Here is a 20711-nt window from a genome sequence, read left to right as displayed (position 1 = left end):
ACACATTCGAATTATTTGCAGTGAACGAAATTAAGTTAATATTTTTTATTATATGTATAATATAATTTATATTATTTTTTATGCTATCAAGATTATTTATCTATTTATATTTTAGCATTTTGTTAATCTAATACTATTTTATTGCTAATGTAATGAGTACATGCATGTATAATATTTTCACAATAAAGTGCACGATAAAAAGTATATGTTTTGCTGTTCGTTTTGTTTATTATTTGTTCATGTAATTTTCATTGCGACATTAACCGAATAAGATATTATCAAATATTATAGCTACAAAGAGGTAATTTTACGAAGACAGTTATTGACTTTTGAACGAGAGATGTATATCAGAAAACACATACAGGGGTCGCGTATCCATTATTTATTAACTTAGACCAGGAGGCGTACTATGTACATACATAATTAGACGAGCCTTCCGACTGACTTATTCCTCCTTTTTAATTTGGCATAAAGATGCGAAGCCCTACGTAGAGTTCATTGCGCTTTTAATCCGGAGTGACAAAGAGAATGCTAACGATGGAAGACGATAGTGCGAATTTTTCTCACGGGCGTCATTTATCATAGAGCTTCATAACTATCTCGTAGTCGGAATGATACTTGCATATTTAAGACGACTAAGATTAATTACGGATTTAGGAAAAAATTATCATCGAAAAGAAGTATTCAAGAGCACCAGTTCGCGCAACAAACTCTCCCCCTCTACGTGCATTTATATCTCGTGAATAAGCAAATATTTTAATGACTCGGACAGCATGAATTATTGTCCAACGTTGCGATAAAAAATCTCCTTCAATCTTACCGACACCGTTGCCCGAATCATTTTTCTATGTAGTAACGCGTAAAGTAAAAAATGTCAATGGAATAAAATAAATATGTCTAAGGTTGATTATTCATGATTACATGAAGGAAAAAATGTATACCTAACACATACGTGTCTGTACATGGAAAGGACGGTATTTTTTGTTGAAGTATCTAAAAATTTAGTCATATAACAAATCTAACAATAATTTTATTGGACTATCAAAATAATTAAAGTAATCAAAATAATTATATATAGGACGCTCAAACTAATTACTATAATGTCAAAGCTTTTTGTAATATTATTGATCGAGCTTGAAAATCCTACGTAGTTATTTTGATGATTCAGAAAAATTTTTTCTGATCTGTATCTGTGTGTGTGTGTGTGTGTGTGTGTGTGGTTCAATTTTTAGATTTACTAAAATCCTTTCCATATACATATCTACAATGCTGTATATTTTACGATATGTTTATTTTTGTAATAATTAAATTATTAAATGACTTAAATATTTTAAAAAATTACACATGCATAATTTTCGAGGATAAAGAAGCTTATTTGTTAAATATAGGTACAAGAAACTAAACATTATAAAATAAACTTACGCATTATTATAAAGTTATGAAATAGAAAATTATGTAAGAAATTTTCGAAAAGTTGTCTGTGCATTTCTTGATAACATCATTTTTTTAAAAGTAATATCAACAGAATAATTAACACGAATATAGTCAAAGATTTCTTACTCATCTTTTCTTATATAGTACATAGAATCAGCATTACGAAAAGCGTGAAATTTTTTTAAAATCTCAAATGTTTCTTTCTTGAATCTTTATATATATTAATAAATATTTTGTAACGAAACTTAATATCATTAGATTTAAAATGAGCATAATGAATTTATATTGAATATTCTCTTACAGATTTTCACAACGGATTCTCTTAAAATTACAAAAATATGAGTTTAAAAAATGGTAATTTTTTGCGCTACTGGTAATTGGCTTATATTACATAAATAACGTAAAGTATAGAATTTAATACACAAATACATGCGTAAGAGAATTTTTGCGAGTACGAATATGAGCGCGCGTGCGTTCACAAATACATATCCATCGTCAAATGTTTGTTCGGCCAGAAACGATCGATCGACCGACTCACGAGCGGCCTTCAAATAAAACATTCTTTTCTCTGTGCGATGTTTGCATCACAAACTGTTTGGCATCTACCATATTCCTTTCCATTGTTATTCTTATCCCAGTGCGCTTTCCGTCAACGAGTCGTACGGAGTTTGAGCATATTCGCCAGCAAAGCTGCTGCGAGAGGTGAATTATTTTGCCATCAACTTATTTCTTCAAACATGACCTCTCGATGCAACAAGAGAAGCATTTTTGTCCGAATTTCCCTTTGAATGTGAGCAGTTTATCGAGTTCTCACTCGAAATACTTGAGAATACATTGCGTCAAAATAATAATCTTTATCGCACGTCATGTCTTTGTATAATACGCAGTTAAAATTTATTCTCGTCATAAACGATGCTATTGCGTGCTAAACTGCTATCGACTGTTAGCCATTTTGCAGCATTTTAAACGTTCTTGAACGCTCAGTAACATTTTTTGTCGGCAATATTTATGCACGAATTATCTGAATGATTATTCTCTTATAGTCAAATTACAGGATCTGATGTATATTATCGTTCTAAAAGAGAGAGCCGTGAAAATGATGACATGCCGTCTCTATCATCTCGCTTGAACAATACGAGCAACACGATGTGTCGATATTGCCTAATAAAGATTATGAGTGATAAATTTTCGCCCGTTTGCTCGGCGCGCTTTATCCGATGATTAATAAAATGTCATATGTCAGGATTACGAATGATTCGCACAAACGACCGTACGTTTCCTAATAATGCACAAATGCAGTTGTATAATTAAACGCGTCATATTGCTGGAAATGACATCAAGTGGGAAATTACAGTATTGCAAATGCAATGCTGTACATAGTTTCATTGAATGAGAGGGTGGACCGACATTATGTAGTAACGACTAAACAATGAAGCGGATCACTGACGAATGATAAAAGCTTTCGCGAGATATATTTATGCTTGTATCTTTATCACAAAATGCGTGTTTAAGTGATCGACGCAATAATAATGGAAATTATCGGTAATATTTCTTTTTGGCCGTAGAACGTATTAAAGGCTTTTATTAATCCTGTCATCAACGGGCTGTATTTTCCGATGAACATAAAGCTAAATATTTTTCCATTAAGTTGCGCTGAATAGCGGTCTGGTCTGGTCAGAATTTTCCTAAATCCATGCTATTAACAACATACAAGAATTTCGAACATAGCTGATACACATAGCTAAAATATTACACATACTATCGTTTATTTAAAGATGTTTTAGCTGCATAATATACGAGATAAAAGTATTAGCCAAAAAACCAACTAAAAAAGCCAATATCAACTAATATAACCAACAAAAAATATTGGTCATAAATACGCTCTGAAACCAATTGCCTAAAGCAAAATTATTTGGTTTTTAATGGCAACGAAATCACCATATTTTGCAGCAGTTTCAGTTAAATAACTTTTAAACAAGTAAGTGTATTCAAATAAATTTTTGCACGAATATTTATTAGAATATTATTAGAGCTTTATTAGTATGTATAAAAAATTTGATTTTAATGTTACTTCCTGAACAAAAATACTAGAAAATGGGATTTTACATAAAAATTAAGCAAACAAAAAATAAATGATTTTTTAACCAACGAGAATTGTGCTCACATTTTACCTAGATATTCAGATGTAATAATAGAGCGATCTATGAGATTTTTAAATTTTTTATAATGTTTTGACATCTGATACGTACATTTTTAATCGATATTAGCGTCATAAAACTTTGATAATAAAGTGACAAAAACGATTCAAAAGATATTATTAAAATATTGCGGCAGGACATACGAAAAAAGTCGAGATCAATCGTTCAGCAACCAGTAACGATAACGCTGGATAATATCATTACGAAACTTGACTATAATTATGAAGACTCGTTATTGCGCACTGTTGGACAAGTCAATAACTCAATAATGTCGCTTTTCCGGAAATATGGATATTTAATTGAGAGAGACAAGCATATTTCTGGAAAGCGCTAAATTTCTCCTTGTACATATATCGAATCAGTCATCGAAAACAATATTTTATAAAAAATCAATGTATGTACTTTTAAGGAAAAAAAAAAAAACTCCATTTATCTGTCAAAGTATTCACTCAATCGTTCTTTTATGTCGCTTTTCAGCTGATGCACTAGACTAAATCGCATGCCATAAAAAACTCTGTGATCCTCTCGCGATTTTTTGCTCTCTGTTGGCTATTTAAGATTCATTATATTCTTTGTAGATGATTGTAGAGGATCTCTTTTGTTACGATCATTCGGTACGAGTTCTCATTACGATTACTGCTGTTTTATCGTACAAAGAGTGATGTAATACGATCAAAGCCTCGGATCAAAGCCTTAACAAAGAATATATAGACTTCTCGTCGTATATTATTCAAAGGGAAGTGTTGATTACAAGCACCTGCTTACATGAAACGACATGGGATCGATGCGTCGGCGTCGCGTCACAGGCAGTATATAGGTGATATCGAATTATGACATTGGAAAATTAGGTCGAGCCCTCCCGCGTGAAGTAGTGATTCGTTACGGTAGTCATGGTCTACCGTATCGTCCCACGAGTCTCATGTAAGATCGGGTAGCGGATATTCAACGACGTTCCGCTATTAACTACCGTGACCGTCACTCCTGCGGGAGTACGCGCATCAGAATTATCGTAATATCGCACGATCCTGCGAGGGAACGAGATTTGTGTCATGGATGGAATCTCAAACGGACTGTCAAAACATCCTGCCGCATGCCCACGGCATTTTTCGAACATCTCTTTATCTTCAAGGAGATTCTGCTTTTATGCGCGAACCGAGAATAGAATCTTCAAACTTCGTGCTTCGAATTTATCGGAAATCTCGAAGACGCCTGATACAAATTGGTAAGAAAGTACCGCGTATTTCTCTTTTCCTTCGCGCGAACGTCAGGTTTCTATTGATTTTGGCATAACTACTCCGAGCTGTATCCGAGACATATACTGTACTGAGCGTACCGTATTGAAATGTAATTTCGTTTGCTCGCATACACTAACGGAATATATGCCATCGACTCATGAGAAGAAACGAACGTCACGTTTGTCTAAAATTTCGAATAATGAGGAAAATGCATGTCGCGTTCACGAACTGGACAGTTCGCCGATAGTGAGGCTATACATATAATGGTCAAGAAGTCATACCTGATTAGGCAGACAATACGCGACAGGGAAGCAACTGAAACTTTGTATAGTCCGTATATATGTGCATGCATATGTACGAAGCAACGATTCTGTTCAAAATTCTGAAATCCTTTCACGGCTGTCGGCCCAGGGCAATGCAAAAATTAATCGTGTTACGAGCATAACTAAACGACCAGTCCATTTCGATGTAAAATGTCCGGATTATCTTTTGCTATAAAATCATACGATTGCTCGTTAAAAACAGTAAAAGTGTCTTCAGTCGCGAGCAGGGGACATGACAAATTATGCTGACTCGTTTCGCAATTCTCGACGTCTGACCCGAAAAACCATAAATCCAATTTAAAGAAGGGCCACCGGTGTTTACCAGTTTTATACGAGCATTCGTCAGCGAAAGAGGGATTCGCACGAGATTATCCGGTAAAGTCTCTATAAAAATCTAAACACGCGCGCGACACAATGGCTCCTTAAAAGCGATCTCATCGCGATTTTACGTCTTCTCATCTTCAACAAAAGATATCACAGCCTTCCTGAATGTATCGAGCTAAAAGGAGCCGACGTTTTATTGGCGTTTCCGTAGATTGGACCTACGACAGGTATACAGAAATCCTTTTGTACCAGAGATATACTACCTATGTCGCTTGTTTGAGATTTATATTCTCCGTCTACCGTTGTGCTTCCGCGTTGGCACGTATGTGCGACTCTCCTCACATCTCCGCTATGTATTGCATTAACTTGGACGAATGTCATTTCTCGTGTGTGTACCGACCGTATGTAAAACTTATGTACTACGCGCGGTGCAGTCACGCCGTACAAAGCAAGCGCTATTCCACTAACAACGATGAAGTAGTATACGCGCGTGATTAAGTCGTACAAAAATAGAATTTCTCGTTTCTGCAATTTCTGTGCAAGAGAGAATGTTGATGACGAGTATGCTCATTTCATGTAAGTATTATAACACTCACAAACGAGAAATTGTACAAAATTACTCTTTTGTGTGTACAGCAGATATTGATATAATAATATAATCTAGTATAGAGAGAATATGAAAAAGTAGTTATTCTCAGAAAAAAGCAATAATGGTGATAATAAACAATTTATACAAGTAAGGACTGAGATAGTGTATATATAATGCACTACACCACAAAAGTTTCAACTCTTCATTTATGGAAATGTAATATAAAAAATAAAATATAAGAGGAATAAAATAACGAATAAAAAATATAAAAAAAATAAAATAATAAACAAAAATATAAAAAGAATAAAATAATCAACAATTCACAAGTAAGAAAAGTATATATATATATTTATATATATATATATATACACACACCATTCAAAACTTTCAGCACGTTCTCCATTTATTGAAATTTTATAATACAAAGAATAAAAATGAATACAGTTTGCATTTTATGTTTTTAAATTTATTATTACCTACATATTTTTTTTTTCAATAAAATTATAAAAAGAACTTATTATTCTTCAGATTTTTTTTATTTCTTCAAGCTTCATCTCTTTAAGTTCTGATAACAGAAGCTACGTTCTTGGCATTCTGTGAATAAGTTCCTTAAGTATCTTAATCACAAACTTGTGTTTAATCTAATGCTTTTCTGCGAGAATATACATTGTTTTCATTCTCTTATTATTAGTCGTCATGATTTTCAAATGTTTATCAGTTTATGTCTAGAGCAAAATTTCAAATTGATATTTCTTTCAACTAATGTATAAATTGTATAAAATATTTGTTTATTTGAAAAATTTATTTATAATTTCCGTTTATTATTATTTCTTGGCAATTCGTGACTTTATTAAGTACTTCCGATCGAAATAAGACCGAAAATACAAGAATATATCGTACATATTATAATTTATATTTTATAAATAAAAAATGGAATTGTTAGCAAAATCATAAGACGCGTTAAAATTTTAAGTGGTAGTGTATATATATGTATGACGATGAGCTGTTATTAATACAATGAACATGCTAATATGACGGCCAATTTTAAATGGAATTAGTTCATCCTTACTTCCGAAAACATAGTTTCCCACAGTTAATTCAAATCATGTTCCCTTTCAACGTTAAGATTATAGAGTATAATGGGAAAATTTCTACATAGTTGAATTCCGTTTCGTAATTGTGTTAAAGTGTACTTTTAGAAGATTTCCTTATATAGAAATACTGTAATATATCACTGAAATGGTATAAACTTTGCTTGTCGCCTATGTGAATATAAGATGAGCTTAAATCGTCGCGCAACGACGCTTGATTCATCATAAAATGGATTAATGCTTCAAGACTGTATAATAGTGATAAGAAAAGTCGCTAATATTTATTTGGAGTGCTAAGAATCTTCTTGAAAGGTTTAATACATACATCTCATAATAATCCAGTTATGAAATTATATTTATCATACGTGGATCTTCCTTACATACAATAATTTCCCATTAATGTGTCAATCATATTCGCATGTGTTTAACTTAAAAGAAATAAAAATTGCTCACTGCGAGCAATCAAATCAGCTTCAAGTTTACGGAAATCCACGGAGTGTCCGGAAACGAGAGAAATGCGTACACAGAGAGGCTGAGTAGTAGGAATAGCTAACCGTGAGTTAGATAATTAACGCACTCGGCGGTACTTCCAATTAGCACGGATAGGCAATTAGCATATAAGCGCGAGGATCGATGGCAGTTTGTACATAGTGGACGGTACGCAAGCGAGAAAGCGGGACATTCGCGCTGTGCAATATGCAAAAACGGAGGACGGGAAGATCTATGCCCATTAATAATCATTTAGCGAACCCAGCTCGGATAATATATTAAAACCATTTTGTTGGGTTATTTATGGATCGCGAGCATCGAACGCCTTTAATTTATCTCTTACCGCTTAAACGGCAGGATTTCGCCATATTTTTATCTCTCGCAGCTCCCACCGAAAATTAAATTTTTTAAATTTACGTCACTCGTTGTGCGCGATACGTTCTCGTGAATTTATACGTCGTATCAGATCCGCGGGCGTAGTTGTTTATCGTATTTCTCTAGCGTGCAATAATTAACGATTTTACAATAATTGGAAAAGAGGATTGTTTGCGCTGCCTGCGAGTTAAATGGATACGAGTATTAACTTCCGCGCTACTATGAAATGAATCGATTCAATTTTCGAACAGCACATTCAGTTCGAACCCAGGCACAACTTCGTTCAACGGAGAAAACAGATCTCACTTCAATGTAAAAGTTTATCCCGAGCTTGAAATCTCGAAGAGACATTTGATATGCTACATCGTAGCAAGTTCGTTCACTTTAGCTGGAAAATATAAACGGTACATGACTATGTCTTCCTCTTTCCTCCTTCTTCCTTTCTTTCTCTCTCTCCCTTTAGATCACATGAATTTCGTACTTGTGTAGAAGATATCTTGTACACGGCATTTGTTTCCTGAAAAAGTTCGAGAAAGAAATCACCGAGACCAACGAAGTTTACGAGCGATATATATGTGTCAACGGTGAAATTCGTTGAAACAAAACGCTTTCATCAGGCAGAATCAAAAACTGCAATATTAAAAAAGCTTTGATAACAAAACGCGGAGAGTGGCGTTTTGAATTCTGATAAAGCCAGACAGGGAAATATGAAATTTTTCATCGCATACATATAATCGCGGAATTTCATTAAACCAAAATTATTAAAACAAGCGAAGATGCTGATGCAATGAAGAACGAAGGTGGAATGAAAGGAGGAAAAAGGAATATGGCAGAAAAACTGGCATCGCGTCGAGAAAAAACCGACGGCTAACACCATCCTATCCTCGACGATATTCTCCTGTTGTGGATTTTTCTCACTCTTCTTGTTTCTTTTTCATCTCATGATATCTAATGCGTTTCATCCCGTTGACGCGGATTAACGAGGGATTCTTGACCGTCGAGAACTGTCACAAGTCGCACAGCGAGCTAATTATTGTCAGATATTAATTATCTTAATCGATCGAGAACTCACTCTGCATTTCGTATGGACGATATAAATAATTATAAATTAAATATTAATTATTAATTATAAATAATTATAAATAATTATTATATATATGTCAAGTATAAGAGAAATGCTTCAAACATGTTATTTGTTAGTTATCAGATGGAATTTAATCGTTTAATTGCGATTAATAGCGATACGGAATGTATTTATGGTAGATAAAGATATTGTGTAGTCAAACGTGCCTGCATTAAATATGCAAAACAACGAGAAAGCAGTTTCTGAGCAAAGCTAGCTATTATGTCGACAGAAAGCAATCATTACATATACTTAAGCTTCGACTATATATCATGATAATAGAAAACGAATATTAAGTAAATGATAGATACGCATGAACGCACACAGCATCTAAAAGTAGTTAAACGAAACTTGAGGAGGTAATAATTAAATAAATAACACATAATTTATTCTAAACATCTCGGAGATTCAAAATACCAGAAAATATTGAACCAATTATATAAATTGTCGATTTATACAGAAATATTTGCACAGTTTTTTATATAGATAATAACAAAGCAGACAATAATAAAGAAATGGAAAGATACAATATTCGATTGGGAATGTTCTACGATAATTCGAAATAATTCCAGGATTTTAATAGGAATCTCAATTGGAATATCTATGAATAGATATAACGAATCTCATTTATTCGTTAGATCTCCAATAATAGAGCGTATATGCGACTCGAATAAGACCTTACAATTCATCATTAAATCATTGTCATTCTAAGTGAATTAGATACCAGCGATATTAACATATACCTATAATATATTTCAGCTCTTATTATACATTATGATAGGACATTTTACAGTCTATACCCTTTATATTATTCACTATAATTGTTCATAATCGTTTCTTTCTTGAAGATTGATTTCTAAAATATCAAAGAACTACTTCTTGCGTTATCATGCTTTATATACCTTGTATAATAAATTCGAAGCGACATGAGTGTGTGCGGGAACGCGCGCGTGTAAAACGTCGTGGGACTTAATTTCACGTCGTATCGCTTCGATACGTCGAGGGAATTCGGTTTATACGGCGTCGGACGTTGCAACGGAGAGGCAGTCCCAGGTTGCGCCGCGGGCCGCCGTCGCCGTTGAGGCAACCGAACTTCCCCTGTCTCGCTGAAAGCGTGTAACTGTTACCCGAACCCAGGGGATTACTGGTAATCTGCGGTAAGCTAAGATACGTGCAGGTACCGACAACCTGTTTCGGATATTGTTACGACGAGTAGCCGGCTCCTTTCAGTCCTTCCGTTTCGGATGGGGAGATTCCCTGCGAAACTACCTTCCTATTCCTCACGCGCCATGCTAGTTCTCGTTCGTGGACTCGTTAGCGCCGAGACGTACCGACGAGGGATGGTCGCTGTAGCTAGGCACGAATTAACCGGTTAGAAAGTTACGTGGAATCATTGCCGCGGAAAGATAGAAACCGACGAGTTACGACAGGAGTACCGCTCCTGATTCGTCCTAGTTATGTTCGTCGGGCACGAACCGACAAGACGAGATTTTTCACCTGCCATTTCCAGTCTCGGTGGATTGCTCTCGGCGCCCGTAATACCATCGTCGCCAAATGGAAAAAATTCATTCGCCCGATCTGCATAATTCCGGAATTAGACATTAAGGTCTAGCTTGAATAGAACAATCTGCATGAGAACGTCATTCGACTGTTGCGTCCTGATTTTCTACAAATTTAATCTCAGCAGATTTAAAACTCTTACGGGAGATGGTGTGTACTGTAAGAATAGTCGGCAGCAGTCAGCAAAAGTAAAATTCTTTGAGCAACTTCGTTAATATGCATATCAAAGAAAAACGAGAATGAGGAGCGAAAAGGATATCTCTGACAAATTTAAAATAAAATCGCCAAACCCGGACTTGACCCAACTAAAAGTATCATGTCACGGGCTGCATGTCATTGCTCTTTCGAAGCTCGTAGGAAACTTAAACAGAGTCTTTAAAAGTACTTTATATCCAAACGCTACGGTATACATTAAGAAAACTGTTGCTTGCAATGAAGGTGTCTCATTTACGATGTAAATGAAAAGGAACGATGTTATAAGCTTGCCCTATAAGTACACGTAACGAACGAATAAGACGAAAGTAAAAGATAGGAATGTAAATCCGTTCGTACGTTAGTAGAGAAGTTAACGAAGCTGCGTTACTATTCCCCATAAAGCTTTTTTTTTTATTAAAACTTCACCGCGATAATTACTGACTTTAGTGGCTCGATGGTATCACGATTATATTAGTCGAAGTGTGACGAAATCTCGATATACGTTATTCACAGTCGCGTGCAAGCGCAACTTTTACATCTCTTTCTTACGAAAGCACGAACAAAAATTTCTATAACTTCGAATGATATGTGCGATGAGTAAAAAAAGGAATAAACTGCACGCGCGGCACATAGATATCGGTCGTATTTACGAGAAAGATGTCATAATATCGCAGACTATGAATGACAGATAAATGAAAAAAGGAGGAAACGTTAGTGATCGAGTACTGCGAGGTACGAAAATTTTACGATAACGATAACTTTCTTTTACGTTGAAACCTGGTAATAGACAAACGCATCCAACTGCATCGCGAGAATTTCGTTTACACATGAATTAACTTGATATACTGCCTAGCATGATGATAGTGACACGTCGAGCGAGGTCATAAAACGGATTTGGCTTCCACCGCGTTGCGAAATGTTATGCCAAAAATGTACAAAAACATATTCTTATTTAGTAACACGTTTTACGCCCGGTTTTTCATTTAGTGAACTTGTGGTTAGACTTAACCCAGCGAGAAATGACTCATCGAATCGATATTGATTCGACGTTGAATTGACGGTTATTTCTCATTGGAAATCTGGTATTAAAAATTATATTTTTCTATTTATAGTTAACCATTAAAATAATAATTTTGTAATATCAATCAAAAGGAGCAATAGCCACAGCACAAGACGTTATTGTGAAGTTATATATTTAAAATTATCGTAACAATAATATAAAATTTCGTAAACGTTTCGGTCAAAATTTGACCATCTTCAGTACAATAATTTATGATCTCCGCATGATTAAAATTAATATAATATACAATACATATCAATTAAAAACCGGACAATTTTCAAAAAAGGATCACATTATGAAAGAATAAAATATAAAACTGACGACTGTAATTTCGGCAATTCTATTGACTTATTTTTTTCAAGTATGAAGCGAATAAATATTAGGTGAATTGAACAATTGTAAATTAATCAAGATAATTTTATATGACGACTGGTTTAATGCGACTTTTTCAAAACATTTATCCGATTATTGAACAGTGTAACCTCATCAAGTTTTTTATATGACGACTTCTTAATTGCGGATATTTAATTTTTATTGGTTGCTGGTTTTTAATTGATATGTATTGTATATTATATTAATTTTAATCATGCGGAGATCATAAATTATTGTACTGAAGATGGTCAAATTTTGACCGAAATGTCTACGAAATTTTATTATTGTTACGATACTTTTAAATATATGACTTCACAATAACGTCTTGTGCTGTAGCTATTGCTCCTTTTGATTGATATTTTGTTATTTAAGCCACCTCTAAAATTTAACTTAATAATTTTGTAATGAATAACTTTTAAAGTTATCTCTCTCTACAAAACCATTAGTTTAGTGATTGATCACAGCTAGAAAAACACAATTTTTACATTATCATCAAATTAACCCTTACCGTACCAATATGGGTAACTAATGATCGAGCGATTCCTACTGTTCGTGCAAGTTTCTTTGAGTCTTTCGGTAATTATAAATTATACTACATGTTATTTATTTTAAAAAATAAAGAGTCAATATTTATTCTAGAAAGTTGGAAGTATGTTGGTAAATTTTTAGAGATTTTTTGAAATATTTTGAAGAGATGAAAAAAACAAAGAGATTCTCTAGTAACCCTTGATGGTATGGATGAGGCATCAAATTGTACATGGTACGGTAAGAGTTAAGTAAAGTTAAAAAAAGTCCAAACGACAAGTTAACTAGATAATGAAAAACCGGACCTTAAAGTATCCGAGGTGTAATAAATTTCACGCGATATCTGTGTGATGCGTGAAAAATTTGTCATGCGTTTTGCCACAGGTTTTTAAGTTTTATCGCAGCGGCGTCGAAACATATCGAAATTCCGCGTCACCAGTCACGAGTTAAGCTCATAGTATTGACATATTGAAGTGGATCCACTCGTTACTCGCGCTGCAGTTTTGCGGAACGAGACCCGCGGGAGCGATATTCTGAATTTTCGCTATCACGTATGAGAGGCCCGTGAGAAATACATAGTTCGGAATGCGCGTTCGCACGCAGCGCCATTGTTGTCGAGCTTGCAGTGGATTACAGTAATATGAAATATGTCGCTTCTTGACAGAATTGCGCGAATTACGACATATGAAATGCTCGCGGCGGTGTGGGTTCGTTCTCGCCGCGTGGCGCGAAACAAATTTTATATCACGCGCCGCGTCTTGTTGCGTCGCAAAGCATTTTTGACACCATTCTGCAACATGCAATTATCACGATGAATTCATATCATTTATATAATAATTGTGTAGGTAAACGTTCGTACAGACAGACTGTCGTTGAGAGCAGTGTATTTCTCTTTCTTACATTTCACTAGCATTATTTCTTTTAACATATAGGTAACAAAAAGTAAAAAATGTCTTAATGACCGATAAATGTACCTCAAAATAAGTACACTTTAAATAAGAGGGTCTTAAAAAAGAAGTATGCCGTGCTAAACTTTAATCGCGAACTGCATCCAACGAATGCAGTAAAAAGATCGCGTGCAAATAATCACTCGTGCGTTTCAGTTAAAGATGTTACCACAATAATTTCTCGCATTTATCTACATTTTTTTGTAATTACCCTCTTCAAGCAATCTTAATATTTTCCGTATATCCACTCGTACGAGCGTATAATCGGTTTCATGAAAAAAGGATGTTTGACAGACAAAATACATCTTGATATCTTACCGTTGTTTGTCACTCATTTTTAAATAAATTTTTTGCTGACATAAAAAGGTCATCCACCTAAATAACATAATAATTATCCCTTTAAGTATTTGTGCGCATGAAATATTATTTAGCATACAGAGGTCACCTAAAAATAACAGGTGCAGTGCTAATTCCAATTAATCTTTCCAGGATTAGACTCGAGATTATGTTGAGTATTCGCGTGTCGGTTATGAAACATACATGTTATGTCGCTTGATCGTCTCCGCCTTGTTTTAGATCCGCGATAATGCTGCTTTTACCATATCTCTACTATTATTTCGATAAGGTCGTCACACGAGGATACGACGTTGAGGAGATCTACAAATAATTTTTTAACGACAATAGAAATATAATAATATCGGCTGTGTCGTTACGTTAAAAATTATTTTACGATTCCCGTACATATACCGATCGCCATGTAGAATAACATTCGCGAAAATGCAGAGTGGCTGTTGCATTCGCTTTTACGAGCTTCTGTTATTTCTGAATTCTGGAGTGAGCTGAGCCATGTTTCCATTAAGTCATACACTGACGCGGAAGGTGTATACGACGGATGAAATCGCGTGCAAATTATCGTCTTGGCCGGCAGCGTGCAAAGGACCCTTCTCACCCCTTCCGCAATGCCACCTTCTACCCTATGAAGAATGACAAATGGCCGCCCATTAGGTCGATTTCGTGGTCATTCCGTCGTTGCCCTCGCTTCGATTTTGCCGACAAAAAATTAATTACAACGATTCCGTAGTTGCAATTTCGAAGGGCTGTTGTTGGAAAGTGCTGTTAGAGGTGTTATTGTTATAAAGACGGGTTTCAAAGTCTACAATGAATGTATACCGACTTTCTAGGAAATGAATGAATAATCCACGAAATTATAATTAAGAGAAATTCTCGTATAAGAACTAAAAAAATAAGGTACTTTTAGAAATATAAAAAAAACCATTCACGTTTGAACATTTTATACACACACTTAAAAGATACATGTTTCATAAAAATCTTTAAATTTTTTCACTCCTCTTTCTCCCCCTATTATGTTTCAACCACTGATGGTCTGCGGCGATTTGTGGGAGCTCTCATTTCCGTTCTATGAGTCTGAAATAAAAAAAATTAAAATTCGTTTTACTTGTTAAACGGTTTTTTTTTTGTATTGAACCACTAAAACGTGGAAAATACAAAATGGCAGCCTGTCAAAGTAAAAATATCGATGTTTATCAAGTTTAACTTTTACTATGACAGGCTACCATTTTGTCGTTTTCATACATTGAGGCATTTTAGTGGTTCAATATCAACAACAGCATTCAACGAATAAAATGAACTTTGATTTTTTAATATGTATTTCAGGTTCATATTGGACGAAAATAAAAGCTGTCATAAATCACCGCAGACCATCATTGGTTGAATTATAATAAAGAAAGGAGTCCAAAATTCAGAGATATTCATACTTATTCAGAAAACATATTTAGGTATGTCTTAAAAGTTTAAAATGTGAATAAATAGTTTTCCTAAATATTTTATGTAAAAAAATTCTCAGAAATACTTCATTCTTACAGCTTTTATTGTTAGACGAGAATTCCCGCATCTTTAAAATAGATAAAAAGATGTTTTTATCTCACGCGCGCGAGAGATTTTTGAAATGAAAGATACAAAAGTTGGTATTATATTTTGAATATAACAAAAAATTTTTGAAAAAAGTTATTAAAAGTTGATCCTAAGCTGTCTTTACTAGCATTTAGATTTTTTAAAACTTTGTGTGTGTAAAAAAATAGGTTGTTTTTAAAACGAACTAGATTCTGTGTAACATATTTTTTATATATATTGTAACCCGGTGAAAACTGTTATGCAGTTTCTATTAAAACGTTAGCCTGCCATGGTAAGCTCTGGTTTATATTTCACGATGCAGCATGTTTGTAAAAACATAGCATAAAAAGATCCTCTTTATACTACAAAGTACATTTCTCAATGATGTGCACATTAAAGTTGGTCTTTCTGGTTTGTGCGGTTTCAGTTATTTACCGAAAGTGCACGCTGCATACGGTACTAGACGTAAAAACCACAGAACGCTATAAAAATAAACATATCACTCATCACCGGCATTTATTCACCGTTTTTTTTTTTAACGTATTGGACTACGAGATTAGTCTCATTAGGGAGAAATCGAATATCATTATTTCACGATGCCGGAACGTGGCAAAATAGATGCATCAAGTCTTATGCTATGCGAATAAACATGAAAGCGTCGTTAATTAACACAACGCGTTAGTTATGCGTATACTGTGTACACGTCGCGTCGGTTGTCTTTTCGCCGCTAGCAACACCTGTTGAAGTAGAAGTTAGACGAACCTTATGAAAACATAGGCTAACGTTTCGCCACGCTGTGAAGTAATTGTATAACGAAGTCGAGTAATTTCGATCGTAATTAAGTGCCTTTGAATCAGCAACAGTTGCAAGAACTTGCTTATATTATACGTGTATGAAATTTGTTGTCGATAACGATACGTATATATATGTACTTTATTTTCTTCGAAAGCACTCTGAAATTTCTTCCAAGGCAACGGCGGACCATGAAATTTGTCTGACGAAAGTTTTGAGGCATCAACTTGCTGCGATCGATTCTGTAACGCGTCTCTTACACTATACATAAATTGCATGCGTGATTGCATTTCTCTATGAAATAACCGAAAATTACTTGTTACATTTTTGTTCCCTCCAAAACCCAAGGGCGGATTTTCTGTTCCTTACATTTCTTTACCAACTAAATTTAATTTATTGAGAAACGACTCGTTTACTACTTTTCCGCAATAACATGTATTCATGTAATTGGAATGATAAATGTATAAATGTCATTGATTCATTGTCAATCATAAATATGTACGTACATTAATCATAAATACTACAACTATAAATCTATTATTGGATTAGCAATTTCTATATTTATAGGGAATATGCTCAGTGATTGTCAATTATAGCTAACATTTGTCCCTCTGGTCATCCAATATGCCATCAGTGATGATTTGAATATTCCCAGATATTCCTAATATTACACTATTCTCTCAGTAAATATAGACATTGAAGATAGTCACTAAATCACCAGAGTTAAAATTTGCGAAAATATCAAAGAGTATTTGCCCTTTGTTACAAAATACCAGTGTCATTAATGAAAATCAATAATTGTATATACTCCAGATTATAGATAGACTATCGGAATTAAATACGTGAAAAGGAAAACGGTTTATTGGTATTTATGTAACATTTATAAAAAAAAAACAAAGACGAAAATAGATGGCACGGTAGGTTGAAAATTTTCTCAAAGGAACTTTGCAAAAGTGCAGAATTGGCGTCACATTATTTTCGCTCTTGCAGCCGAACGAGCTCGAACTCCGCTATTGAAACTCCAATTTTTTCTCTTCACGTCCCCACTGTAGAACATCCTTTTTTATCGCGCAGCTATAAATTTAAGAGGGGCTTAGCGCCGTGGTTTAATTAAACTAGTTTAGCCGTCATTCTCTTACCTAAGCCTTCTCCTACGTGCTGTGCCTGAATCGATCGGATACCTTCGTCCTACAATTTTCTTTATCGTTAATCCAGCAGGATGTTAAATTAATTTTAGGAAGCGTATATTACCTACAAAGCGCCGAGTATAATAAGATGCGCGCACAGCGAAATGGACACGATGGCAAAAGTTTTCTAATAATCGATCCGCGAAAGTTTCTCATTTACTCTTCCGGCTATTCTAAATACACCAAGTAGTCAATAATGCTGGAAAAATATGTAATCATATTTTTAGTTTGGTTACGTCAGACATTAGGTTATTAATATAATATTGCTCATCGTCCAAGGATAACGTTATAAGGTAATTTCAACATTAGTTTCCTGCTTCGTAAAAGATCTTTGACATTTACGAGCTCATCTGCGTTTATGGTTTTAGTAATTTATGAAGACCTAAATACTGTTGTCTATATTAATGATATAATTCTGACATAATTGACGTATCTTCAGAAACTTTCTCATACTAGAAAAAGAAAGAGAAAAAAAAGAGATTATTCATAAATCGCATATAATATTAATTAGATTTTGAAAATTACTCGAAATTTAAGTAATATTGAAGATGATTAATTTGAATAATTGTTTAAAATTGCTCTTGCTCTCTAAAATCTATTTCTCCTTGTTCTACGTTACTTTGAAATCGCGTACGCGTATGTCATTTGATGAACACAATTACGAACACATTTACTATGTAATAGTGCGAGAGATTTTAATCACAGAACAGTATTCATATCGCTAATGATATGCATCATGGTATGCGCGGCTGCGTACCAGTCGGATTAAAATTCTTACAATTATGATTTACATTGAAGATCCGACTGCGATAAAATAACCTACCGTGTGTTATTTTAATTTTTCGATACTCGTATGTAACTGTCGGCGTCGCGGCACGTTGCACATTCCGTAGTGCCCCAAGCACAGTTTCGATGGGTGCGAATTGCCCGTTTAATTATGGGACATTGGAGAACCTTGCTAATGATATTCAGAAGCACCTTTCCATTTATATCCCCTTTTATCGACTACACCATACTTGAGTTTCGTGGAGTCGATGTTCTCGAGGGCGAAGCCGGAACGCGGTCGAGCAAAACTTCCTCGGATGAAGTCGACGATAATAATCTGCTGTTTAAAGTTCATAACAACCTCGTGACGAGGGACCGTGGAGATTTGATTTAATTCGTTGCGTCACGATCTTCGACCCGCAAAATACTACGCGGCGCGGCATGAAGCCTTATAGAATACCTTGACACTTTCATTGCAGTGAAATTCCTAGGCGTGATAGAAAATAGAAGTACTATAATATTTTACGACGAAAGAATTTTCTGTTCTCTAGAGAAATTTTAACTTTTATGTGATCAATAATACATCGTGCGCGATGGTACAACATAGTACCATAATACCAACTAGCGTTTCTAACAAATTCTCTTTCTCTCTCTCCCGTGTTATTGATACACCAGTAAACCGGCACATTTGTCGGTTGCAAGCACCTCGTGCTTCGACTCCGACGTAGCGAAAGGGTTAAGCTCAGTTGTAAATCAGGCATAACTAGTGACGTAACGGAGCGGCATTACTCACTTGGCTTATCCAGATCGGATAGTTCCACAGGCGGCGAGTATGCGGCTACCAAGACCAGCATCGTCGTCGTCGTAGTCACGACACTCCACCACCGCCACCTCCACCACATTTTGTCCCCCTTTCACGCGCACTGCACACACCCTCGACCCCCTAACGGTCGGCGACCCCCCCTTCAGTCGTTACGTTGTCTCGCGGCCGTTGCGAGCTGGCACTAATTGCAACCCTCGATGTTGCTGCCGTTCTCGTCGTTGATGTTGCTGCTGCTGCTGCTGCTGCTGCATTGCGCTGCCATCCACATCGTCCACTGCTCTTTGCCGTCGTTGTTGCTGCCGTAGCCGTCGTCGTGAACCGACATGCCACGTACCCGTCCCCTATCTATCTTGTCGCTCACCTATCTGTCGTCATTTAATGAGACGCTCACTATTTGTCTTTTAAGAACTCTCAAGAACGAAATCTCTAACGACGATGCATGCTATCGCCGTACAGTGTTCCCATCTTATTCAACGATCTTCGTTCCTCTCTCTCTCCTACCGTGTAAGATTCTTTTTTCTTCAGATGGGACAATTTGAACGCGCGATCGATCTCTCCGGCAGATTTTCCGATGTAGACGTAATTCTTCAAACGCAGATATCACGAGTAGTTGAAACTTTATCCGCTTCGCGCCATTTACGCCGTTTGTTATCCCTTTTTTTTATTCCATGACCGATGCGTTCTGTCAGGGAAATTTTTCGCTGCTACAGGATTCCATGGAGCGTGTTGGGCGAACAGATGATCACTGGATTTGTCGGATAAACGGATCCGTAACGGAGCGAAGTCTCTCCTGACAGGCTTTGAGTGGCGATTGTAGTTTTATATATACAGGCTCCTTTCGAAGGCGGTTCCCTATGAATTCAGAGCGCCTCTGTCTTTACGTCTCTACGTCGCGAATTCCGCTAACGCGTTCAATCGCACAGTAAATCTACGCGAAATGAAGCAAGATGTCCACTGGGTCTTTCGAAAGCTGAACTTGCAAAGTCGACGTGTCTCGATACTTCGATAGTTGAAACTTCAGCACGACATACATTCAACTGCAATTGTGATCCTGCGGCCCGATAAATTTTCGAAACACCTCAGAAAGTTTATTTCTTCTGATTAATGATATATGTGATATCGTTCGAAAATAAGAAGATAATTTTAGAACACTCGTAAAAATCATTTGTCATCAAAATCGAATAATTTCTTCTAAACTTTGCGCAAGTGGTGAAATGGAATGGAGCTGTTTGTCCGCTAACTATCGAGATTATGCGGATGTTGGAAATTTCAAAGCGAAACGGTCGGTCGTGGAACAAATATCATCTCTCTTTACCACTGATTGTATTTCCGGCTATATTTCGCTTTTATATTTCGGCACATTGGTCTCATCGACCAACAGTCACGAATCAAT

At 35.5% G+C, this 20711-nt stretch overlaps 1 protein-coding gene and 1 long non-coding RNA gene across 2 annotated transcripts in view; both read right to left on the bottom strand.

Moving 5' to 3' along the window:
* The window catches only part of LOC108764445 (hemicentin-1), a 109413-nt gene extending 88955 nt beyond the window's left edge, over window positions 1-20458 (bottom strand). The window contains exon 1 of the mRNA XM_018512709.1: window positions 19289-20458. Within this exon, the coding sequence (XP_018368211.1) occupies window positions 19289-19397 (109 nt within the window). The 5' untranslated portion in view covers window positions 19398-20458. The remainder of the gene's footprint in view (window positions 1-19288) is intronic.
* On the bottom strand, window positions 17465-17967 carry LOC108764446 (uncharacterized). The gene is made up of 3 exons (XR_001940280.1): window positions 17795-17967; window positions 17683-17731; window positions 17465-17617 (listed from the first exon to the last, which is right to left on the bottom strand). It is a non-coding gene; the product is annotated as an uncharacterized LOC108764446 (long non-coding RNA).
* Window positions 20459-20711: the final 253 nt, after the last annotated feature.

The sequence above is a fragment of the Trachymyrmex cornetzi genome, unplaced genomic scaffold (assembly GCF_001594075.2).
Source record: "Trachymyrmex cornetzi isolate Tcor2-1 unplaced genomic scaffold, Tcor1.1 scaffold422, whole genome shotgun sequence".
NCBI classification, from domain to species: Eukaryota; Metazoa; Arthropoda; class Insecta; order Hymenoptera; family Formicidae; genus Trachymyrmex; species Trachymyrmex cornetzi.
Note: the sequence above shows the minus strand (reverse complement) of the source record. Positions and strands in the feature narration are given on the sequence as shown.